Here is a 26,703-nt window from a genome sequence, read left to right as displayed (position 1 = left end):
ACTCGGCAGACTGGTAAAACACGACAGGCGGCGAACTGTGAAGGATCTGGCATCAGACGTTAATGATGAACAGATTACAAGTGTGTCTGAACACACAGTGCACCGAAAACTTCGAACGATGGCCTTGCACAATCGACAACCCTTCCATGTGCCAATGTTCCACGTCATCAGCAACTACGACTGAAATGGGCAATGGACGTCGCTGCAGTGGCAGTGCGTTTCATGATGTCTATGGGAGGACGAGAATTCGTCGTCTTCCTGGGAAAAACAGCTCCTTGGACCGTGTACTGTAGGATGGAGGCAAGCTAACGGAGGACCCAGTACACACTGGGGAACATTCGATGGGAGGACGAGAATTCGTCGTCTTCCTGGGAAAAACAGCTCCTTGGACCGTGTTCTGTAGGATGGAGGCAAGCTAACGGAGGACCCAGTACACACTGGGGAACATTCGATGGGAGGACGAGAATTCGTCGTCTTCCTGGGAAAAACAGCTCCTTGGACCGTGTACTGTAGGATGGAGGCAAGCTAACGGAGGACCCAGTACACACTGGGGAACATTCGATGGGAGGACGAGAATTCGTCGTCTTCCTGGGAAAAACAGCTCCTTGGACCGTGTACTGTAGGATGGAGGCAAGCTAACGGAGGACCCAGTACACACTGGGGAACATTCGATGGGAGGACGAGAATTCGTCGTCTTCCTGGGAAAAACAGCTCCTTGGACCGTGTACTGTAGGATGGAGGCAAGCTAACGGAGGACCCAGTACACACTGGGGAACATTCGATGGGAGGACGAGAATTCGTCGTCTTCCTGGGAAAAACAGCTCCTTGGACCGTGTACTGTAGGATGGAGGCAAGCTAACGGAGGACCCAGTACACACTGGGGAACATTCGATGGGAGGACGAGAATTCGTCGTCTTCCTGGGAAAAACAGCTCCTTGGACCGTGTACTGTAGGATGGAGGCAAGCTAACGGAGGACCCAGTACACACTGGGGAACATTCGATGGGAGGACGAGAATTCGTCGTCTTCCTGGGAAAAACAGCTCCTTGGACCGTGTACTGTAGGATGGAGGCAAGCTAACGGAGGACCCAGTACACACTGGGGAACATTCGATGGGAGGACGAGAATTCGTCGTCTTCCTGGGAAAAACAGCTCCTTGGACCGTGTACTGTAGGATGGAGGCAAGCTAACGGAGGACCCAGTACACACTGGGGAACATTCGATGGGAGGACGAGAATTCGTCGTCTTCCTGGGAAAAACAGCTCCTTGGACCGTGTACTGTAGGATGGAGGCAAGCTAACGGAGGACCCAGTACACACTGGGGAACATTCGATGGGAGGACGAGAATTCGTCGTCTTCCTGGGAAAAACAGCTCCTTGGACCGTGTACTGTAGGATGGAGGCAAGCTAACGGAGGACCCAGTACACACTGGGGAACATTCGATGGGAGGACGAGAATTCGTCGTCTTCCTGGGAAAAACAGCTCCTTGGACCGTGTACTGTAGGATGGAGGCAAGCTAACGGAGGACCCAGTACACACTGGGGAACATTCGATGGGAGGACGAGAATTCGTCGTCTTCCTGGGAAAAACAGCTCCTTGGACCGTGTACTGTAGGATGGAGGCAAGCTAACGGAGGACCCAGTACACACTGGGGAACATTCGATGGGAGGACGAGAATTCGTCGTCTTCCTGGGAAAAACAGCTCCTTGGACCGTGTACTGTAGGATGGAGGCAAGCTAACGGAGGACCCAGTACACACTGGGGAACATTCGATGGGAGGACGAGAATTCGTCGTCTTCCTGGGAAAAACAGCTCCTTGGACCGTGTACTGTAGGATGGAGGCAAGCTAACGGAGGACCCAGTACACACTGGGGAACATTCGATGGGAGGACGAGAATTCGTCGTCTTCCTGGGAAAAACAGCTCCTTGGACCGTGTACTGTAGGATGGAGGCAAGCTAACGGAGGACCCAGTACACACTGGGGAACATTCGATGGGAGGACGAGAATTCGTCGTCTTCCTGGGAAAAACAGCTCCTTGGACCGTGTACTGTAGGATGGAGGCAAGCTAACGGAGGACCCAGTACACACTGGGGAACATTCGATGGGAGGACGAGAATTCGTCGTCTTCCTGGGAAAAACAGCTCCTTGGACCGTGTACTGTAGGATGGAGGCAAGCTAACGGAGGACCCAGTACACACTGGGGAACATTCGATGGGAGGACGAGAATTCGTCGTCTTCCTGGGAAAAACAGCTCCTTGGACCGTGTACTGTAGGATGGAGGCAAGCTAACGGAGGACCCAGTACACACTGGGGAACATTCGATGGGAGGACGAGAATTCGTCGTCTTCCTGGGAAAAACAGCTCCTTGGACCGTGTACTGTAGGATGGAGGCAAGCTAACGGAGGACCCAGTACACACTGGGGAACATTCGATGGGAGGACGAGAATTCGTCGTCTTCCTGGGAAAAACAGCTCCTTGGACCGTGTACTGTAGGATGGAGGCAAGCTAACGGAGGACCCAGTACACACTGGGGAACATTCGATGGGAGGACGAGAATTCGTCGTCTTCCTGGGAAAAACAGCTCCTTGGACCGTGTACTGTAGGATGGAGGCAAGCTAACGGAGGACCCAGTACACACTGGGGAACATTCGATGGGAGGACGAGAATTCGTCGTCTTCCTGGGAAAAACAGCTCCTTGGACCGTGTACTGTAGGATGGAGGCAAGCTAACGGAGGACCCAGTACACACTGGGGAACATTCGCGTGGGCAGGTGTGGATCTAGTGGAACTCGTGCAAACTCCGTGACGGCCAAGAAGTATCGTACACTAGTTGCACATCACGTACACTCCTTCTTAGCAATCATATACAACCGCTCACTCGACGAAAGGTCTGCTCCTAAAGACTGGAAAGTAGCACAGGTCACATCAATATACAAGAAATGGCTCTGAGCGCTATGGGACTTAACATCTATGGTTATCAGTCCCCTAGAACTTAGAACTACTTAAACCTAACTAACCTAAGGACATCACACACACCCATGCCCGAGGCAGGATTCGAACCTGCGACCGTAGCAGTCCCGCGGTTCCGGACTGCAGCGCCAGAACCACTAGACCACCGCGGCCGGCCAATATTCAAGAAAGTAAATAGGAGTAACCCACTGAATTAAAGTCCCATACCACTGACCTCGATTTGCAGTAGGATTTTGGGGCATATACTGTACTCGAACATTATGAATCACCTTGAAGAAAATGACTTATTGATAAATAACGAACACGGATTCAGAAAATATCGTTCTTGTGCAACGCAGTTTCGACGGCTCTCTTTTTGTTATTGCTCGCGTAACAACTAATATATTGATAAATGTCTGAGATTAATATGTTGCTACGAAAAGAGCCCTGAAATATTTTTTAGGGCTGCTGTGCTGTGACTTTCTTTGGATCGTTAATTTTCAACAAAACAAAATATATTATGTTCTTATTATTCTGGATCTGGCTTTCTATTAAAGGAACATTGTTTCTTTACTGTAACTCGCTATAAAGTTCAACATATCTTCCTTACTTTACAGTTATTGAAAAGGTTACTGAAAACTATTTCGTTATCAATACTGATGTTACAGTACGCAATGTTTGTTCAACATCAAAATTTTTGTAGTGGATTTTTGTTAACAGTAAAATACCAGTACACCGACTAACACGAGAACATGAGACTATTATCAGAGAAAAAGATGTTTTTACTACAATGTTTTCCATACCAGAACTACGCACAGCAAGATTTATTTTATGTCATGAAGGTAAATTATCTTTTTGCACTGTTAATAATATATCATCATAAAATCTGTTGCTCTGCCCTGCAATCCCGAAATCTGAAAGAAATAATTTTAGTTCACTATTACCTGTCCGCTTCTTTGCGGTGTGATTGGTTTCATTTAATGCAGTTTGAATGCGCCGCGGCAGCGGCTCGTTCGTTCGTAGCGCAGCTCTGCACCACGAATAATATTTAAATAGCTGTAAATGTCTTAAAATGGTGGGATAAAATACCAGATAAGCTTATTACAAATCATAATGCATGTTTTCACTAAGTAACTCTATTCAAAACATTTAAACAGATTAAATTCTTACACACTTTGCGTCCTTCTCTGAATCTTGACAAAAGAATGCATACACAAGCATACAATATAGCGTCACAGGCTCTTCCTACCCACGTAACTCCAAGAAGACGACTGAGAAATTAATGCTCGGTCCCTACTATTTATACTCGTTGTGACATATTCTCATCTCTGTTTGATATTTAATAAATATCGTCTGTGGCGGTTTCAGTACTCGCCGACACAGATATTACCTTTAAAAAAAAGTCGATACATAATTCTATACAAGTAAAACACATAGCACATAATGGTTTCTCTTTATTACATAAAGTTCACACAATCTTTGTCCACGCAATTACAACCATCCAGTTCAATTATTCTTCTTTTTTACCACATATAATATGTGTTTTGCTAGGAGACGTGACAACAGCTAGCTCTTTATTCCCATGATGTAATGAGTGCTGTCGACAAGGGATCTCAGATAGATTCCATATTCCTAGATTTCCAGAAGGCTTTTGATACAATTCCTCACAAGCGACTATTAATCAAATTGCGTGCATATGGAGTATCGTCTCAGTTGTGTGACTGGATTCGTGATTTCCTCTCGGAGAGGTCACAGTTCGTAGTGATAGACGGTAAATCATCGAGTAGTGCACAAGTGATATCTGGCGTTCCTCAAGGTAGTGTCATAGGCCCTCTGCTGTTCCTGATTTACATAAATGGTCTAGGTAATAATCTGAGCAGCCCCCTTAGATTGTTTGCGGATGAAGCTGTAATTTACCGTCTAGTAAAATCATCAGACGATCAATTCCAATTACAAAATGATCTGCCGGCCGCGGTGGCCGAGCGGTTCTAGGCGCTTCAGTCCGGAACCGCACGATTGCTACGGTCGCAGGTTCGAATCCTGCCTCGGGCATGGATGTGTGCGATGTCCATAGGTTAGTTAGGTTTAGGTAGTTCTCAGTTCTAGGGGACTGATGACCTCAGATGTTAAGTCCCATAGTGCTCAGAGCCATTTGAACCATTTTTCCAAAATAATCTAGAGAGAATTTCTATACGGTGCCAAAAGTGGCAATTGGCACTAAACAAAGAAAAGTGCGAGGTCATCCAAATGGGTACTAAAAGAAATCCGATAAATTTTGGGTAATCGATAAATCGCACAAATCTAAGGCATGTCAATTCGACTAAATACCTAGGAATTACAATTACGAGCAAATTAAATTGGAAAGACCACATAGATAACATTGTGGGGAAGGTGAAACAAAGACTGCGCTTTGTTGTCAGAACACTTAGAATATGCGACAAACCCACTAAAGAGACAGCCTACATTACACTTGTCGGTCCTCTGCTGGAATATTGCAGCGCGGTACCAGGTAGGATTGACGGAGGACATAGAAAAAGTGCAAAAAAAGGGCAGCTCGTTTCGTGTTATCGTGCAATAGGAGTGAGAGTGTCACTGATATAATACGCAAGTTAGGGTGGCAGTCACTGAAACAAAGGCAGTTTTCTTTGCGGCGAGATCTATTTACGAAATTTCAGTCGCCAACTTTCTCTTCCGAATGCGTAAATATTTTGTTGTCACCCACGTGCGTAGGGAGAAATGATCATCATAACAAAATAAATCAGAGCTCGAACGGGAAGATTTAGCTGTTTCTTTTTCCCACGCGCCATTCGAGAGTGGAACGGTAGAGAAGTAGTATGAAAATGTTTCGATGAACCCTCTGCCAGGCACTTGAGTGTGAATTGCAGAGGAACCATGTAGATGTAGATGCAGATGATGACCACGTTTCCCGATGGCAGTGGCATTTTTCAACAGGATAATGCGACATGTTGCAAGGAATGCGATGGAATGGTCCGAGAAATTCAGTTGCGAGTTCCAATTGATATGCTGGTCCGCAGCTTACCAGATCTGAACCCGATCGAACACTTCTGGGATGTGATTGAACATGGTGTCAGAGCTCTTCGCCCTCCTCTCAGGAATTTACGGGAATCTGGTGACTTGTGTGAGCAGATGTGATGCCACCTCCTTCCAGCGACCTACGAAGGCCTCATTGCTTCCATGCCACGATGCGTCGCCGCCTTTATCCGTGCCAGAGTTGGACGTACTGGCTATTAGGTTGGTGGTCATAATGTTCTGACTAATCAGTGTAGTACAGCGTTCGTTCAACCGATAATGTCTCAAATTTCCTTTTCAGCCATGAATATACATGGTGATTAGCTGTCTACTGGTTTAATGCAACCTGCAATGCCTTCAAATATGACATGCAGGACTGTCATATTCTCACACTCGCTACCTGCAGACTATTAGTCCCACAAGAAAAATGAACGGGACCTTTTTGTAATAAATTTAATCTACACTCCTGGAAATGGAAAAAAGAACACATTGACACCGGTGTGTCAGACCCACCATACTTGCTCCGGACACTGCGAGAGGGCTGTACAAGCAATGATCACACGCACGGCACAGCGGACACACCAGGAACCGCGGTGTTGGCCGTCGAATGGCGCTAGCTGCGCAGCATTTGTGCACCGCCGCCGTCAGTGTCAGCCAGTTTGCCGTGGCATACGGAGCTCCATCGCAGTCTTTAACACTGGTAGCATGCCGCGACAGCGTGGACATGAACCGTATGTGCAGTTGACGGACTTTGAGCGAGGGCGTATAGTGGGCATGCGGGAGGCCGGGTGGACGCACCGCCGAATTGCTCAACACGTGGGGCGTGAGGTCTCCACAGTACATCGATGTTGTCGCCAGTGGTCGGCGGAAGGTGCACGTGCCCGTCGACCTGGGACCGGACCGCAGCGACGCACGGATGCACGCCAAGACCGTAGGATCCTACGCAGTGCCGTAGGGGACCGCACCGCCACTTCCCAGCAAATTAGGGACACTGTTGCTCCTGGGGTATCGGCGAGGACCATTCGCAACCGTCTCCATGAAGCTGGGCTACGGTCCCGCACACCGTTAGGCCGTCTTCCGCTCACGCCCCAACATCGTGCAGCCCGCCTCCAGTGGTGTCGCGACAGGCGTGAATGGAGGGACGAATGGAGACGTGTCGTCTTCAGCGATGAGAGTCGCTTCTGCCTTGGTGCCAATGATGGTCGTATGCGTGTTTGGCGCCGTGCAGGTGAGCGCCACAATCAGGACTGCATACGACCGAGGCACACAGGGCCAACACCCGGCATCGTGGTGTGGGGAGCGATCTCCTACACTGGCCGTACACCACTGGTGATCGTCGAGGGGACACTGAATAGTGCACGGTACATCCAAACCGTCATCGAACCCATCGTTCTACCATTCCTAGACCGGCAAGGGAACTTGCTGTTCCAACAGGACAATGCACGTCCGCATGTATCCCGTGCCACCCAACGTGCTCTAGAAGGTGTAAGTCAACTACCCTGGCCAGCAAGATCTCCGCATCTGTCCCCCATTGAGCATGTTTGGGACTGGATGAAGCGTCGTCTCACGCGGTCTGCACGTCCAGCACGAACGCTGGTCCAACTGAGGCGCCAGGTGGAAATGACATGGCAAGCCGTTCCACAGGACTACATCCAGCATCTCTACGAACGTCTCCATGGGAGAATAGCAGCCTGCATTGCTGCGAAAGGTGGATATACACTGTACTAGTGCCGACATTGTGCATGCTCTGTTGCCTGTGTCTATGTGCCTGTGGTTCTGTCAGTGTGATCATGTGATGTATCTGACCCCAGGAATGTGTCAATAAAGTTTCCCCTTCCTGGGACAATGAATTCACGGTGCTCTTATTTCAATTTCCAGGAGTGTAGTTAAATTTTGTACTGGGGTTTTTGTTGGAGTTATTACGACGGTGAGTCAAATGAAAACCTTAACTATTTTTTTAAATATTATTTATTCTGCAGAAGTGGTACAAAGCTGGATCACTTTTCAACATAATCTCCCCCACGCTCAATGCAAGTCCTCCAGCGCTTACAAAGAGCATAAATTCCTTTAGAAAAAAATTCTTTTGGTAGTCTGCGCAACCACTCATGCACTGCGTGGCGTACCTCTTCATCAGAACGGAACTTCTTTCCTCTCATTGCGTCTTTGAGTGGTCCAAACAAATGGAAATCACTTGCGTCAAGGTCTGGTGAGTATGTTGGATGAGGAAGACACTCAAAATGCAGGTCTGTGATTGTTGCAACTGTTGTATGGGCAGTGTGGGGCCTTGCATTGTCATGTTGCAAAAGGACACCTGCAGACAGCAATCCACGTCGCATTGATTTGATGGCAGGCCGTAGATGATTTTTTTAGGAGATCTGTGTATGATGAACTGGAGACAGTGGTCCCTCTAGGCGTGTACTGCTCCAAAATGACGCCTTTTTCGTCCCAAAAGAGAGTCAGCATAACCTTCCCTGTTGGTGGTTCTGTTCGAAACTTCTTTGGTTTTGGTGATGAGGTAAGGCGCCATTCCTTGCTCGCTCTCTTCGTTTCAGGTTGGTGGAAGGGAACACAGGTTTCGTCCCCAGTAATGATTCTTGCAAGGAAGCCATCACCTTCTCGTTCAAAGCGCCGAAGAAGTTCTTCACAAGCATCAACACGTCGTTCTCTCATTTTAGGAGTCAGCTGCCGTGGCACTCATCTTGCAGACACTTTGTGAAACTGGAGCACATCATGCACAATGTGGTGTGCTGACCCATGACTAATCTGTAAACATGCTGCAATGTCATTCAGTGTCACTCGGCGGTTTTCCTTCACTATGGCTTCAACTGCTGCAATGTTCTGTGGAGTAACGGCTCATTGTGCCTGACCTGGACGAGGAGCATCTTCCACTGAAGTCACACCATTTGCGAACTTCCTACTCCATTCGTAAACTTGGTGCTGTGACAAACATGCATCACCGTCGATGAATTTCAATAGCTTTCTCACATTCACTACGCAAAAACTGAATAACAGAACGCTGTTCTTCCCTGGTGCAAGTCGCAATTGGGGCGGCCATTTTTATACAGATACTGCGACGGTATGTGTGCATCTGCACGATGCTACCACCTACAGGCCATTCTGCACCCTGTTTGTAGCACGCTTACCAACTTACAGGATAACGGCGCGAAATTTCGATTTGTTATTACAAATTTAAGGTTTTCATTTGACTCACCCTCGTAAAAAACGTACAAAAGTGACCTTCAAACCGATTTTCTTTAATACCTCTAAAACAAGGACCCCCAGCGAAAACGTATCCCAGCACAAATTTCACTACATTAAATTTCTAACAAAAAGATCTTGTTCATTTTTACTTCTGTAGGACTAACAGTTTGCGTGTAGCGATCGCGAGAATACGAAGATCTCGCGCGTGATTCTAGAAGGCGTTGCTGGTTGCATAAAACCCGTAGATAAGGTCAGCTGAATCATCCTATATACAGAGTAAACCAGGAATCCATTAACGTACTTTCAGAGGTGGTGGTATCGTCCCAAAACAAAGAAAATTCTAGTAAAAATAGGCTCTAAAATCCTTCCCAAAAAATTTGAGTACTTATTCATCATCGATGTTGTGGAGATCTATTCTACTGCGAACTCCTTGCTGTTCATATTTTAGGAGGATGTAGTATGAACCAAAACATGAAAAAAGTGTAGTAAACATGGGCTCTAAAACGCGTACCTTGAGAGCTATAAGCAGTTGTTCGATAGAAGATAGCCGACCGCTGTGGCCGATCGGATCTAGACGCTTCAGTCCGGAACCGCGATGCTGCTACGGTCGCAGGTTCGAATCCTGCCTCGGGCATGGATGTGTGTGATGTCTTAGGTTAGTTAGGTTCAAGTTGTTCTAAGCCTAGGGGACTGATGACCTCAGATGTTAAGTTCCATTGTGCTCAGAGCAATTTGAACCATTTATTTGATAGAAGATACACTACTCGCCATTAAAATTGTTACACCAAGAAGAAATGCAGATGATAAACGGGTATTCATTGGGCAAATATATTATACTAGAGCTCACAGGTGATTACATTTTCACGCAATTTGGGTGCATAGATCCTGAGAAATCAGTACCCAGAACAACCACCTCTGGCCGTAATAACGGCCTTGATACGCCCGGGCATTGAGTCAAACAGAGCTTGGATGGCGTGTACAGGTACAGCTGGCCATGCAGCTTCAACACGGTACCACAGTTCATAAAGTAGTGACTGGCGTATTGCGACGAGCCAGTTGCTCGGCCACTATTGACCAGCCGTTTTCAATTGGTGAGATATCTGGAGAATGTGCTGGCCAGGGCAGCAGCCGAACATTTTCTGTATCCAGAAAGGCGGTCGTGCATTATCCTGCTGAAATGTAGGGTTTCGCAGGCATCGAATGTAGGGTAGAGCCACGGGTCGGAACACATATGAAATGTAACGTCCACTGTTCAAAGTGCCGTCAATGCGAATAAGAGGTGGCCGAGACATGTAACCAATGGCATCCCATACCATCACGCCGGGTGATACACCAGTATGGCGATGACGAATACACGCTTCCAATGTGAGTTCACCGCGATGTCGCCAAACACGGATGCGACCATGATTATGCTGTAAACAGAACCTGGATTCATCCGAAAAAATGACGTTTTGCTATTCGTGCACCCAGGTTCGTCGTTGAGTAGACCATCGCAGACGCTCTTGTCTGTGATGCAGCGTCAGGGTAACCGCAGCCACGGTCTCCGAGCTGATAGTCCATGCTGCTGCAAACGTCGTGGAACTGTTCGTGCAGATGGTTGTTGTCCTGCAAACATCCCTATCTGCTGACTCAGGGATCGAGACATGGCTGCACGATCCGTTACAGCCATGCGGATAAGATGCCTGTCATCTCGACTGCTAGTGATACGAAGCCGTTGGGATTCAGCACGGCGTTCCGTATTACACTCCTGAACCCACTTATTCCATCTTCTGCTAACAGTCTTTGGATCTCGACCAACGCGAGCAACAATGTAGCGATACAATGAACCGCAATCACGATAGGCTTCAATCCGATCTTTATTAAAGTCGGAAACGTGATGGTACGCATTTCTCCTCCTTACACGAGACATCACAACAACGTTTCACCAGGCAACGCCGGTAAACTGCTGTTTGTGTATGAGAAATCGGTGGGAAACTTTCCTCATGTCAGTATGTTGTAGGTGTCGCCACCGGCGCCAACCTTGTGTGAATGCTCTGAGAAGCTAATCATTTGCATATCACAGCATCTTCTTCCTGTCGGTTAAATTTTGCGTCTGTAGCATGTCGTGGTGTAGCAATTTTAATGGCCAGTAGTGTAGAAGAGGCTGAACGAAATCAAGAACTGGCTCAGATGTGTCTTGTCTGAAGAAAAGCAAACTATCTCGGAGGGTTCTTGTAGTGAGACAATCACGTGGGAGTGCAGAGAGGTTGGTTTCAGAGAGACGACAAGGTGCACTGTTAAGCTGAGGTGCTGCACAACCTGAGTGCGGCATCACGCACCAACAGAACAGATAGGCAAAGAACAGACAGGATTCAATATTCGTTACACTCCCGGATAAGTTCTAAGCTCATGAACACCCTCACAGAAAGCATGATATGTTGAATACAATAACTTGGGGTTGATATGGCAGCAATATCATTTATGAACAATCGTGTAGTTGTGGAAGAAATTTTGATAGATTATTCCTTCTTAAACATGCGTCTTCAGTTTGAGAACTCTTGTGGTTGCATTTTGCGGATATTCTTCAATTCTGTGTGTTTAGTGATTCACACTTACATTGTACTGCACTACAATCTGAGTAACGTCATGTTCAGGAAATTGTTACTTAGTTGTTTATTCATTTACACATAATTTACGGGATGATATCAGTCATGGCACAGTGCTTGCAACAGGAAACCATTTTTATAAAATTATCTAATTTATGCATACAGTAATAATGTAGATATAGATAAGGAACTGCCTATGCGTTATTTTAGATTTTTAGGTATACATCGTATATTCCCCCCCATGAACCATGGACCTTGCCATTGGTGGGGAGGCTTGCGTGCCTCAGCGATACAGATGGTCGTACCGTAGATGCAACCACAACGGAGGGGTATCTGTTGAGAGGCCAGACAAACGTGTGGTTCCTGAAGAGGGGCAGCAGCCTTTTCAGTAGTTGCAGGGGCAACAGTCTGGATGATTGACTGATCTGGCCTTGTAACATTAACCAAAACTGCCTTGCTGTGCTGGTACTGCGAACGGCTGAAAGCAAAGGGAAACTACAGCCGTAATTTTTCCCGAGGACATGCAGCTTTACTGTATGGTTAAATGATGATGGCGTCCTCTTGGGTAAAATATTCCGGAGGTAAAATAGTCCCCCATTCGGATCTCCGGGCGGGGACTACTCAAGAGGACGTCGTTATCAGGAGAAAGCAAACTGGCGTTCTACGGATCGGAGCATGGAATGTCAGATCCCTTAATCGGGCACATAGATTAGAAAATTTAAAAAGGGAAATGGATAGGTTAAAGTTAGATATAGTGGGAATTAGTGAAGTTCGGTGGCAGGAGGAACAAGACTTTTGGTCAGGTGATTACAGGGTTATAAATACAAAATCAAATAGGGGTAATGCAGGAGTAGGTTTAATAATGAATAAAAAAAATAGGAGTGCGGGTTAGCTACTACAAACAGCATAGTGAACGCATTATTGCGGCCAAGATAGACACAAAGCTCATGCCTACTACAGTAGTACAAGTTTATATGCCAACTAGCTCTGCAGATGATGAAGAAATAGATGAAATGTATGACGAGATAAAAGAAATTATTCAGGTAGTGAAGGGAGACGAAAATTTAATAGTCATGGGTGACTGGAATTCGTCAGTAGGAAAAGGGAGAGAAGGAAACATAGTAGGTGAATATGGATTGGGGCTAAGAAATGAAAGAGGAAGCCGCCTGGTAGAATTTTGCGCAGAGCATAACTTAATCATAGCTAATACTTGGTTCAAGAATCATAAAAGAAGGTTGTATACCTGGAAGAATCCTGGAGATACTAAAAGGTATCAGATATATTATATAATGGTAAGACAGAGATTTAGGAACCAGGTTTTAAATTGTAAGACATTTCCAGGGGCAGATGTGGATTCTGACCACAATCTATTGGTTATGAACTGCGGATTGAAACTGAAGAAACTGCAAAAAGGTGGGAATTTAAGGAGATGGGACCTGGATAAACTGAAAGAACCAGAGGTTGTAGAGAGTTTCAGGGAGAGCATAAGGGACAAATTGACAGGAATGGGGGAAAGAAATACAGTAGAAGAAGAATGGGTAGCTCTGAGGGATGAAGTAGTGAAGGCAGCAGAGGATCAAGTAGGTAAAAAGACGAGGGCTAGTAGAAATCCTTGGGTAACAGAAGAAATATTGAATTTAATTGATGAAAGGAGAAAATATAAAAATGCAGTAAATGAAGCAGGCAAAAAGGAACACAAACGTCTCAAAAATGAGATCGACAGGAAGTGCAAAATGGCTAAGCAGGGATGGCTAGAGGACAAATGTAAGGATGTAGAGGCTTGTCTCACTAGGGGTAACATAGATATTGCCTACAGGAAAATTAAAGAGACCTTTGGAGAGAAGAGAACCACTTGTATGAATATCAAGAGCTCAGATGGCAACCCAGTTCTAAGCAAAGAAGGGAAGGCAGAAAGGTGGAAGGAGTATATAGAGGGTTTATACAAGGGCGATGTACTTGAAGACAATATTATGGAAATGGAAGAGGATGTAGATGAAGATGAAATGGGAGATAAGATACTGCGTGAAGAGTTTGACAGAGCACTGAAAGACCTGAGTCGAAACAAGGCCCCGGGAGTAGACAACATTCCATTAGAACTACTGATGGCTTTGGGAGAGCCAGTCATGACAAAACTCTACCATCTGGTGAGCAAGATGTATAAGACAGACGAAATACCCACAGACTTCAAGAAGAATATAATAATTCCAATCCCAAAGAAAGCAGGTGTTGACAGATGTGAAAATTACCGAACTATCAGTTTAATAAGTCACAGCTGCAAAATACTAACGCGAATTCTTTACAGACGAATGGAAAAACTGGTAGAAGCCGACCTCGGGGAAGATCAGTTTGGATTCCGTAGAAATGTTGGAACACGTGAGGCAATACTAACCTTACGACTTATCTTAGAAGAAAGATTAAGAAAAGGCAAACCTACGTTTCTAGCATTTGTAGACTTAGAGAAAGCTTTTGACAACGTTAACTGGAATACTCTCTTTCAAATTCTGAAGTTGACAGGGGTAAAATACAGGGAGCGAAAGGCTATTTACAATTTGTACAGAAACCAGATGGCAGTTATAAGAGTTGAGGGGCATGAAAGGGAAGCAGTGGTTGGGAAAGGAGTGAGACAGGGTTGTAGCCTGTCCCCGATGTTATTCAATCTGTATATTGAGCAAGCAGTAAAGGAAACAAAAGAAAAATTCGGAGTAGGTATTAAAATTCATGGAGAAGAAATAAAAACTTTGAGGTTCGCCGATGACATTGTAATTCTGTCAGAGACAGCAAAGGACTTGGAAGAGCAGTTGAACGGAATGGACAGTGTCTTGAAAGGAGGATATAAGATGAACATCAACAAAAGCAAAACGAGGATAATGGAATGTAGTCAAATTAAATCGGGTGATGCTGAGGGGATTAGATTAGGAAATGAGACACTTAAAGTAGTAAAGGAGTTTTGCTATTTAGGGAGTAAAATAACTGATGATGGTCGAAGTAGAGAGGATATAAAATGTAGACTGGCAATGGCAAGGAGTCGTTTCTGAAGAAGAGAAATTTGTTAACATCGAGTATAGATTTAAGTGTCAGGAAGGCGTTTCTGAAAGTATTTGTATGGAGTGTAGCCATGCATGGAAGTGAAACATGGACGATAACCAGTTTGGACAAGAAGAGAATAGAAGCTTTCGAAATGTGGTGCTACAGAAGAATGCTGAAGATAAGGTGGGTAGATCACGTAACTAATGAGGAGGTATTGAATAGGATTGGGGAGAAGAGAAGTTTGTGGCACAACTTGACTAGAAGAAGGGATCGGTTGGTAGGACATGTTTTGAGGCATCCAGGGATCACAAATTTAGCATTGGAGGGCAGCGTGGAGGGTAAAAATCGTAGAGGGAGACCAAGAGATGAATACCCTAAGCAGATTCAGAAGGATGTAGGTTGCAGTATGAACTGGGAGATGAAGAAGCTTGCACAGGATAGAGTAGCATTGAGAGCTGCATCAAACCAGTCTCAGGACTGAAGACCACAACAACAACAACAACATCGTATATTACAAACATGGTTCCATTTATGATAGTTCACAGGGTGTTTTAGCCAAATGACGTTCAAAGAAAGCATTGCAGTACTGAATCACACTCATCATTTTACTGTGCTTGACATGTGCGGAATTTAAACAACACCATGTCGTCATTTTTTATTTTTTGTCATGTTAATTGATATATATATATATATATATATATATATATATATATATATATATATATATCAGGCAAATGTGCTACGTAACGTTTTTAGTAGAGTGGAAGGTATCAGAACCAAATTATATTTGACATTCGTTTTACGCTATATTTTCCAGTAAATAACTTTTTAAGATTACTGACAAGTTATTGGAAATTTAGGTTCCAGAATAATGAACTATTATTTCGACTGATGAAAAAATCTCTCTCTTCATATGTGGATTATCCTGTTTTGAAATATTTCATTGATAAACTCTCTTTTTACCAGATCAAGGCACATGATTCTCAGGTTACAGTGATGGTGCAGATAACAATGAATATATTTTTTGTTATTGACAGATATGATGAATCACACTTTAATACAGGACTCTACTCTGTGAATTAATTACATGAGCTGCTTAAAAAGTTTAATGCATTTTTTTACTTAAACACACGGTCTTTCACTGCCAAGCTGAAAATTTTTCAATCTGCCCATTTAGTTTCTAAGAGCATATATTTCTCTATGATAATGGGGAAGAAGGGCAAGACGAAGAGCTATAATGTCAAAGAGGGACAGAGCAAAACATAATGAAGGAAAGTGAGTAGAAAAGACAAAGCAGAGGAGTGGGAATAAGAATGCAAGAGAAGAACAAGAATTTGGACTAGAACAAGAAGACTGATCAAAAGATAAGACAAAAAAAGAAAAAAATATAAGCAAATAGTTGGTAGAAGAAGGTGGAATCGTAGGGGACAACAGAGAAGTGTAAAGATGGAAATGTCTGAAAGGAGGTGGAAGAGAAGAATAAGAAGGAAAGATATAGGAGAGGGCAATAAGGGGGAAGAACTGTAAGAAGAGTGAGGATAAGGGATAAAAATCAAACAAATAAGAATGAGAGGAAAACCTTGGAAAAGAGAAAAGTGAAGGAGTGAATAAAGAAGAGAATGGAGGAAATAATAAAAGAGGAGAAAAAGTAAGTAAGATCTTGGAAAAGAACACAGGATGGAAGAATAAATGCAATAAGATGGAGAATAAAGATGAGGAAGAAGGTAAATGCAAAAATATAGCAGAGGACAAGCAGGAAAGATAAGATTTAAATGAATTGGTAAAGGCAGAATTAAGAAGAAATAGCAATAGAATAACATTTATGATAAGATGAGGGATGAGGTTGAGAGGTGAAGAACTGAAGAAGGTCAGAATAAAGCTAAGGAGAAGAAGGTACTTGGGGATGAGAGAGGGGGGGAGGAGATAGATGAGATGGTACAGGACCAATGAAGAAGAAATAGAAAAGGAAAAATGAGTTCTATAAAGTGAGTGAGGGGATGCAAGGTGCACATGAGCAAAAGGCAGTTGAGGTGGAACTGCAGTGGGAACTGAAAAAATAAATAAATATGAAGTAAAGGGTATTGGGGGAATGGAGGACAAGCAAAAGGATGAAAGGTTGGATGAAGTAGTGGAGAAAGAATGAGATAGCAGTTCAACTGCGTCAAGGAGACAGATAAATTTAGTAAACTCTGGATAAAGCACAGGATATGGAAGTCAAGCAAAAGGAAGAACTGAGGGAGATGAGGGTAAAGTGAAGGGGAACGAAGCACTGAAGGATGAACTGGAGGAGGAAGAGTTGGGTAAAATGGTGGAGGCAAAAGAAGGAAGGAGAAGTAGAAAAGGAGAAGAGAAAGAATAAAGTGTGAGAGGGGAGGAGAATTGCGGATGAGGAAAGGGGAATAGGAGTAGGAGGTACAGAAGATGTTGATGAAGTGTAGGGGAATAAAGTAGTGGATAATGAGCAAGAAGAGAAAGATTTGGATGAAGCGATGGAGGAAAAGTAACAGAGAAGTAGGATTATAGCAAGGATCATGTCAAAGTGAGGGAGGAGGATGGGAGTTGCAGATGAGGTAAGCTAAGTGTAGTAGGAGGTGGAACTGGAGGAGAAGAAGGCCGGTGGGAGGAAAATGAGGAGGAGTAGGAGGAACAGGAGTAGTAGGAGGGAGCTAAATATGTTGGGAAAAGGAAGAAAGACAAGGTAGTCGAGAATAAGCAGCAAGAAGGGACACAATAAGGAGGTCAGGCAGACTGCCTCTGCTTTTGACTCACCACATCCCGAGCCTCGCTGAGTGGCATCACGGTCTGCCCACCCGTTCTTACAAGAGATTCGGTCAGGTTCAGGCGCTTTGTGGCAGGTTCCTCGTCCGTGGTCGTCGACGCCGTGGCGATGCACTTCATGGCCCAGTCTTGCAGCAGCTGCGTGTACTTGAACAGGCCACGACCCTTGGAAGTCATCTTCAGCAGGAACTTGTTCTGCAGCCACGGCCGCACTATCATCATCTGTAAACACCAAATATCACACGGTGCTCGTCAGAGCTAGCCTCTGTTTGAAGGGGACTTCTGTAATCATTGACAACTCGCAAAAAATACGAATAGTATAAAACCTACCTATGGAAAATCATGAATATAAGGCCTCAGTGTGATTCATTGTGATAGTTAAACACTGATCAAGCAGATAAACTGTAACTATCAGTTCCTGGACACGCCCATCGGCGGTCGTTGTTGTGAACAAAGGTGCTGTTTCTTCAGTTTCTGGGGGGCAGTAACTACTGTCCATCCTGTAGATAACGTTCTCACCTTCCGTTAATCCTGTTAATTGCTGGTGCTCTTTAACGTTTCCTCTTATAAAAAGTTTTACACTACAGAAGAGAATAAGTTTCTGCAATGACGCAAATCTGTGTCCGATATAAAGGGTTTGCTGAAACGTAATGCCTCAGAATTTTCATGTGACAAATAAATAATAAAACAAAATTATTAAGATCCTAAAACTTTATCGAACATGTCAACATATTTATTTCTCAACGTAGTCACCCTGCCGATGAACACATTTCTCCCAAAGAGAGAGCAGTTTCTTGATACTGACACTGTAGAATGTTTGATATTTTTGACGGGACCACGACCTCACCTTTTCTTGCACCGCTTCGTGATTAACAAACTGAAGTCCCCCAAGGTGATCTTCAAGTTTTGGAAACAGATAAAAAACGTATAGGGCCAAGTCGGTACAGTAGGAAAGATGATTGATGACCGTGAACTCAAGGTGTCGGATTGTTGTACACATCACAGCGCTCTTGTGTGATCTGGCATTGTCCTGCTGAAGGAGAGGTCGACCACGTCGAATTCGTGCTTTCGGTCACAGCGTGCTGTTTCTCACGCACCGGCATACTTTCGTCACACACTGCAATGCTACAACCTACAATTTGCAGCCCTGTACGGCCGGAGGCTACAATCTGTGTCAGGGAAGCGGGAAACTCGACCGAGTTGTATACATCACATGTAATACCTCAACTGATATGTAGAACAGAACAAAAAATTTGTAGGCACTACTTTTCAGCACGCCCTTATACTAACTGCACAAGTTGTTGTTTGCTGACTGTTGCATATGGGGGCTATGCAGAATGAACCGCTGGGTCCATGCAGCATGACCATCCATCATTTGTGGAGTGGGTATCCTGTCTATTCTAATGGGCAGCACTGCAGCAACTGCACATGCCATTATACACTACACAATAAAACAGAACCCACAAAATGGGATAAATATAACAGTCTACCTCGACCACACTGGTCTCAAAGCCGACTGATTTCAAAAGGATGGCAAGTGTTTTTTCGTACCACTTGGAAAAGTAGCCTCTCAGACATGTCATGTCTGCTTGTGCCTGTATATGTGCGGATCGATATGTGTGTGTGTGCGAGTGTATACCTGTCCTTTTTTCCCCCTAAGGTAAGTCTTTCCGCTCCTGGGATTGGAATGACTCCTTACCCTCTCCCTTAAAACCCAAATCCTTTCGTCTTTCCCTCTCCTTCCCTCTTTCCTGACGAGGCAACCGTTGGTTGCGAAAGCTAGAATTTTGTGTGTATGTTTGTGTTTGTTTGTGTGTCTATCGACCTGCCAGCGCTTTTGTTTCGTAAGTCTCATCATCTTTCTTTTTAGATATATTTCTCCCACATGGAATGTTTCGCTCTATTATATATATATATATATATATATATATATATATATATATATATATATATATATCATTCCAATGATTGCTACTTTTGGAGTGTTTATATACGTATATATATATATGTATATAAACACCAAAAGTAGCAGTCACTGGAACGATTTCTTGGCGCCCTCCATATCATAGAAACAGCAAATCTAAAGGTTTTCTTCTCCTTTTTGCACCATTTTCTCTGATCTTCAACACACACATAACAAACCTTACATGGCGCCAAAGATTTATCTTCATCACCAAGTTTAGATCCAAATTATGATAGATAAACCTTTTCCACAAAGTCTGTAATGTTTCTTTGGTGTTTTTTAATCACAAAATTACCACAAATATAACAAAAACTGTCAGCAGAGTTTTTACAACCACGATTAGACTTTGTACTGAACACATGTACAGGAAATGGGAAAGTGAGGTTAGGTTGACAGTAAACAAAACACCATCTGTTAACACAAAAAAAGGAATCGACCTTTTCTTCGCCAGCAAATGTTTTTCAGCAGTGCTACCAACATCATGTACATTCATTACACATCCTTTTTAAATTATATTAACTATATAAAAGCTGTTAACTGCAGACAGCTTGCGGCATAGCTGCGAGTTGTTGGGCTACTGTATGTAAAATTGAACGACACCAAGAAGAGAAATTTAGCCCATACAGCAAGATACTTGCAGGACATACTGTGGGTAGTGTAGCCGTCATAATTGCTTGCCACACCTAAGCCTACAGCCACCACATAATTTTTTTTTGTATTTTACTGTTGTACAGCGTAAACTATTAATTTAAATTGTGTTTTATTAGTAAATAACCATTCTTGAACTTCAAAAAAACTGGTTCACTCTGTTAATTGATCCTGATCATACACCTACATAGGGTTTCTTCCTGGTGGTCGATTAATCCGAGTGTCCTGTTTTACAGACGTATGAAGTGCCAAGTTAATACCAAGTTAATATAAAGAGACACCATTTACATTGTTTTTGCGTAAAAAGTTGTCTTAGTTGTTTCACTGAAAAATGTAATGAGAATTTTAGTTAGAGTAATAACACGTCCATGCTTCAGTACATTACAGAGAAATAAGGAAAAACTATTTTTGTTTTATAAGTTTTCTTAACTATCGCAAAGTGTAATAGTAAAGGTTTGGTTACATAAAATTCAATCAGAGTGAAGCCAAGTTATTAGAATCTGTTAAATGACTATACAGACTTAGTTCAAAGAGTAATAGCTTTTGAAAGTAAATTCCACTAAGAAAGAGGTTTCCTTGAAGTGAAACGTTCAGTACAAAAAGTGTGTGCTTTAGTATCTAAATATTTTAGTATTTAAGTTTTTTGGTTATGGAAAGTGCTCCCTCCTAGCTAAAATTTTTCTAGCTTCTTTGAAGTTATCTACTTGGTTTTTTCTCTTTTAAAAACGTAATGTATAAAGGTGTAGTAGTCAAATAATTCCAGCGTCTGCACCAACATCTTTTACGTCGAATAATATTCATTTGAAGAAACAACTTAAACAGTAGGGAGAAAGTAGGCAAAATTCATACTTCTGCTTCTCCAATACTTCACTGTTTCATTGTCTGGATAGGCTGGCGACCGTTAGCACATATTTTAAATCACTAAATGAACTTGGAACTGAGTTGTCCTACCTAAAATATAATAGTATTCATACTGCGTTTCTTTCTAGCCGGTGGGTGTGATCTTACATAAAGAATTGAATAGTCTGATTTACTTATCCATCAGACACAGCATTTCGTCAAATCCCGTAAAAAGGGTAACTCTATTGATTAGCTTTTCCTATTAACAGAACTGTTCTCCCGTAGTGTACTTTATTTGGAAACTAAACTAAATGTAGTAAGAGGGTTATACGTGGAAACATAGAACAGGGTTTTCAGTTATTTAGGTAAAATCATACTAATTCACAATAGTGGCGGTAGGATTATAAGCTGAGGTTTAAAAAGTGCTGCATATCTGAAATTTGGAGTGAATGAGAAAAGACTGAGTGAGCGAGTATTTTCTAGATGGACTAACCGTTTCATATTACAACATGCAGTCATGTCATACTCGGAGGTAGTGTTAGACAACGGCAAGGCGAATTTGGTGAGGTCTTACAGAAGACAACATGTTCCGCTTATTGCACTAGAAGCTTGTAGTGGTTTTCTGTGTGTCCTGCTCCCTATCAGCTTTTGATGGCTATCCACGTTTGGTTATGGACGAGATACTACAAATAGGTGGGAGATCCTGTAGTAACTGTTTGTACTGCTCATTTCCCACTCCAGCAGTCAGATCTGAGAGTCTATTGAGTGCAGTTGAATTGCTACAGGGCATTGATTGATTAGTGGTATAAAAGAATTGTATGTAGCAGGTGCATTTGGGGTGCCAGCATTCTTGCTGCTGATGTAAGACAGCATCTAATGTGCTGATGTGAACCAGGATGGATAGGTTGAAAATGGTCTGAACCTTAGCCCAAAAAATCACCCGACCTCAATCCTCCAGAGTTTTCAAGCTGGTGTCATCTGAAAAGTGAAGTGTACAGCACTCTTGTTGGTAGAGTTTAAGAACTGCTGCACAGAATTTTACAGATGTGAAATTCCAGAAGATGTGGAAGCATTTGATACAATTTGTAATTCTTCTTTCTTAACTATGTCTGAAGAAACAGAGATTGGTGACGTTGCAGCTGTACAAAATTTATAAAATTTTTTTAGCAACTGTGGAATATTCCTGATATTTGCTGCATTAGGTATGAAGGTACTACTTACTGCTGATGCATGAAAATTTGTGCCAGACCAGGACCCAAACATGGATTTCCTGCTTCTTGCATGTGGTGGCCTTCGCCACTTCAGCCATCTGGGTACACTTCAGCGCGGACACAAGCTTCCAAATGTCATACTGTCTACGACCCCATCTCTCAAAAATTAGTTAGATTCCTGCCACAGAATTTAAAGGAGACAAGAGGGCCCAAAGATATCATCACGATCGTCATTTTGCCCGTCGAGGCTTGTAATAATTATTTTCTGACAATGGTTAAAGAATTTCATAAATTTAGTAGAATCACAGATTCGTCACCAGTGTCTGTTTCTTCAGGCATTGTTAAAAAATAAGTATTAAAAACCTTGATGGGCAAAATAGTGACCATAGTACCCCAGATCACGTAAGAAACAGATTGCCCGATCGCTTGGTCCAGCAGGCAACCCTTGTCAGGGAACGGCCACCAGGCGTCAATAGCGTCGCACCCTTACTTGTGGAATCAACCACTAGATGGCACTCCGTTCTGTGAAATATGTGGCAACATTGGCTTAACGCGTGCAGCTTTCCACTATTTGGCGTCTGTGAAGTACAGCTGTTTCTGACATACCAGTGGTAGTGGATCGAGTCGTCATGCCGAGGGCCTGCGAGTATACCAACTGTGGAAGGAGTAGACGAACAAATCCTGAATTAAAAATGTTCAGATTTCCCCTCAAAGTTAAAGAAAGGTTACACGAGTGGATTTTAAATTCAGGTAAATCAATAAATTAGTTACGAGTAAGAATTAATGAAGAGCCCTAAGCATTCGATCCTATCTACAGTTTGTCGATCATATATTCTGATATAACGTAGCAGCCCTTCCTGTACAAGAACCATATCATACAATTTTTAAATGAAATCTTTGCTGCAATTTGGACTTTTCTAAATGTTCTAAGACAAGCGTAGTAGAACTGTCTTAAAATCTGAAAATTATAAAAAATATGTAGTTCATTCATATTGTATTTAGGTACCAAATAAAGATTCTCCCTTAGGCTGGACAAATAAGTTTCGTTGCCTTTCCTTGATCACTCTACCACGTTTAACTAGAAAAAAGTAATGTGTTAAATCTGAGCAAAACAGTACTGCTTGTGACAATAGTAGATGTGCTGACCGCAAAGTTAAGATGTTTACCATCACAGAATTTCTTTTTTACTCACGATATTTAAAGTTTCACAATATTTATATTTTTGGAAGATATCGTTGTTAAGTGCGTACATGAAATTATATTTGTTTACAACTAACAGTAAGCAAATGCAAAATGTGGTTATACTTAAGAACGCTTACAGAAATACTTAGAAAGGAAGCAAAATCTGTTTCTTAAACTTATTTACAGTCTCAATGTGAAAAATATCTTGTAGTTATAACTCACCTAATCCCTATACATACTTTATGCAAAATAAATAATGATGTCAGGACGCGAAACCCACTGCTCAGTGCAATATTTGTCAGTAAATTAACGGATTATATTTCAAAGACGTTGAGGTTTTGAAAACTTTCTAGTGTTAACCTGCACGTGGAGATCTTTTTTACCACCATAATCCGTATCAGAAGAGCTGTATAACAAAGAGGAAATAGACGGCATGGAAGGCGAGCGTAAAACCTATGCGACTGCAATACAGTCTGCATTTAAACAGTAACTCACGAGAAATATTTGTGTGTTACTTTTCATTTATTTAATTTCGCATATGATTGTAAGAAGTATCCCTATAGTAGAAATAAACTTCGTTTGTAGAATTACAGGAGCTAATCTACATTCTTCGATTGAAAACTCGGGAAAAACCATAGCCGATCATGGTCTACAGTCAGCTGTGTGACGAATGCATTTCGTGCGCGACGCTCTAGCCGAACACAAATCAGCGTCATTCACGTCACCAAAGATACAGCGTTGCCAATTCCGCGACATGGACAGATCAGTTAGCATTGTAGCGTCGCATGCGACATCTGTTGACCGACGGGAAAACTATTTTTATGGTTGCCTGTTCCGCCGTAAGGATTGTCAATCTGTTTCTTACGTGATCTGGGATAGTACTAAAGTTTATAGCAACAACAAGAGCCACAGTCACATTTTAGAAGTAGGTGGTACTGCGCTGCGATATCGGTGTTGACCACGAGCCCGCGGGCCGACATGGTTCAAATGCTAATCATTTCTGCAGAATATACTAATGTACATGTCCTATGAATATGAACGTCTTATCTCTGGTCGTTCAAGGTGTTCTGTTTTTTTCTGGATGTGAGTGAACAATTCATGACATCAAACAGAGATTGTATCCAAGTGATCCATCATCCTACTACAGTCAGTCAAAGATAACAGTATCCCGGACACTACAGCGTCAGCAGCAAAATGTCGAGTATTGCTGCTTACGCTACGTGTCAGGTGGGTCGTAAAGAACAAGAGCTCTCATATCCCATGGGGCACTCCTCACGAGCCTTTGTCTCCAGTGTTCATTCGCCATCCAGGACAATGTACACTCATGCTCATAAATTAAGGATAATGCTGATACATGGTGAAACAAAGCTCTGGTGGGCGGTTTGCGGGTTTAAAGCGCCTCGGGGTATGACCATGCGATGCATTTGACCTGCGGTTGTCGACGGGTGGCGCTGGCAGCAGTCCACATACGCAGAGGTGTGTTGGTGCATGTTAGTACGGTGCCACGAGTAAGCGTGCAGACGTTTTCAGACGTGCTAATGGTGACTGTGTGTTGAAAATGGCTCAAAGAACACATATCGATGACGTTATGAGAGGTATAATACTAGGGCGACTGTAGACTGGTCAAACACACAAGGTCGTAGCACGGGCCCTCTGTGCGCCACAAACTGTGATCTCAAGATTATGGCAACGATTCCAGCAGACAGGAAACGTGTCCAGGCGCTACAGTACGGGGCGTTCACAGTGTACAACACCACAAGAAGACCAATATCTCACTATCAGTGCCCGCAGATGGCCACGGAGTACTGCAGGAAGCCTTGCTCGGGACCTTACCACAGCCACTGGAACAGTTGTCTCTAGACACACAGTCTACAGACGATTGAACAGACATGGTTTATTCGCCCGGAGACCTGCAAGGTGAATTCCACTGACCCCTGGTCATAGGAGAGCCCGTAAGGCCTGGTATCAAGAAGACAGTACATGGTCATTAGGACAGTGGTCCCAGGTTATGTTCACGGACGAGTCCAGGTATGGTCTGAACAGTGATTTTCGCCAGGTTTTCATCTGGCGTGAACGAGGAACCAGATACAAATCCCTTAATGTCCTTGAAAGGAACCTGTATTGTGGCCGTGGTTTGATGGTGCGGGGTGGGATTGTGATTGGTGCACATACACCCCTGCATGTCTTTGACAGAGGAACTGTAACAGGTCAGGTGTCTCGGGACGTCATTTTGCACCAGTATGTCTGCCTTTTCAGGGATGCAGTAGGTCCCACCTTCCTCCTGATGAATGATAACACACAGCCCCGCCGAGCTGCCATTGTGGAGGAGTACCTCGAAACGGAAGATATCAGGTGAATGGAGTGGCCTGCCTGTTTTCCAGACCTATATCCCATCAAGCACTCTCGGTCGACGTATTGCTGCACGTCTTCAAACCGCTAGGACACTTCAGGAGCTGCGACAGACACTGGTGCAAGAATGGGAGGCTATACCTCAGCAGCTGCTCGACCACCTGATCCAGAGTATGCCAACCCATTGTGAAGGCTGTGTATGTGTGCATGGTGATCATAACCCATATTGATATCGGGGTACATGCCCAGGAAACAGTGGCGTTTTGTAGGACATGTGTTTCAGGACGGTTTTCTCATCTTATCACCAATACCATGGACTTAACAGATCTGTGTCGTGTGTGTTCCCTATGTACCTATGCTATTAGCGCCACTTTTGTGTACCGGCACCACATTCTGCAATTATCCTTAATTTATGAGCATGAGTGTACTATGGATCCTGCGATACAAATCATGAGGTGGCCCTTGGGGTACAAAAGTATATGCGGCAACAGATAATGCCACTGTTGGAATATCATTTGGTAAAACCACTGTTTTAATCGACCTTACCTGGATGGTGGCCATGGCATCGCTCATGGCGGCAGACAGCTCCTCCTCTGCCAAGGCATCTGGTATCAGCAGGTCTGGGTCGATGCCGATGATGGTACTTAAAACGTTCCGGACGGCTGCCAGAAGCACTGGAGGGTAGAGCAGGGTGACAGCGCCTCTGGTCCTGGCCAGGCGTTCGCTCAGGAGGAGGCCGCCCTCGTGGAACGCCTGTAGGTAGCCCTCCAGCAGCTGGAACACAGCACACACCCACTATGCCTCCTCTCCAGCTGCAACTGCCTGAAGTTGGAATCAATGCCATCTTCATGATAGAAGGCAGTGTATCTCGCTCCTTTGTCTGTCATATAGCAACATCATAATCAGCAACTGTGTACCACAGGGTTCTGTCTCGGGTCCTA

At 43.7% G+C, this 26,703-nt stretch overlaps 1 protein-coding gene across 1 annotated transcript in view; it reads right to left on the bottom strand.

Annotated features, from left to right (window-relative positions):
• Positions 1–26,703, bottom strand: part of LOC126106525 (cytochrome P450 4g15-like) — an 80,421-nt gene that overhangs the window by 17,344 nt on the left and 36,374 nt on the right. Inside the window, exons 4-5 of the mRNA XM_049912852.1 lie at positions 26,309–26,536; positions 17,561–17,791 (exon numbers count right to left, since the gene is read on the bottom strand). Of these exons, the coding sequence (XP_049768809.1) occupies positions 17,561–17,791; positions 26,309–26,536 (459 nt within the window). The remainder of the gene's footprint in view (positions 1–17,560; positions 17,792–26,308; positions 26,537–26,703) is intronic.

This window comes from Schistocerca cancellata, chromosome 10 (genome assembly GCF_023864275.1).
Source record: "Schistocerca cancellata isolate TAMUIC-IGC-003103 chromosome 10, iqSchCanc2.1, whole genome shotgun sequence".
In the NCBI taxonomy this organism is placed as follows: domain Eukaryota; kingdom Metazoa; phylum Arthropoda; class Insecta; order Orthoptera; family Acrididae; genus Schistocerca; species Schistocerca cancellata.
This window is presented reverse-complemented; position numbering and strand designations above follow the sequence as displayed.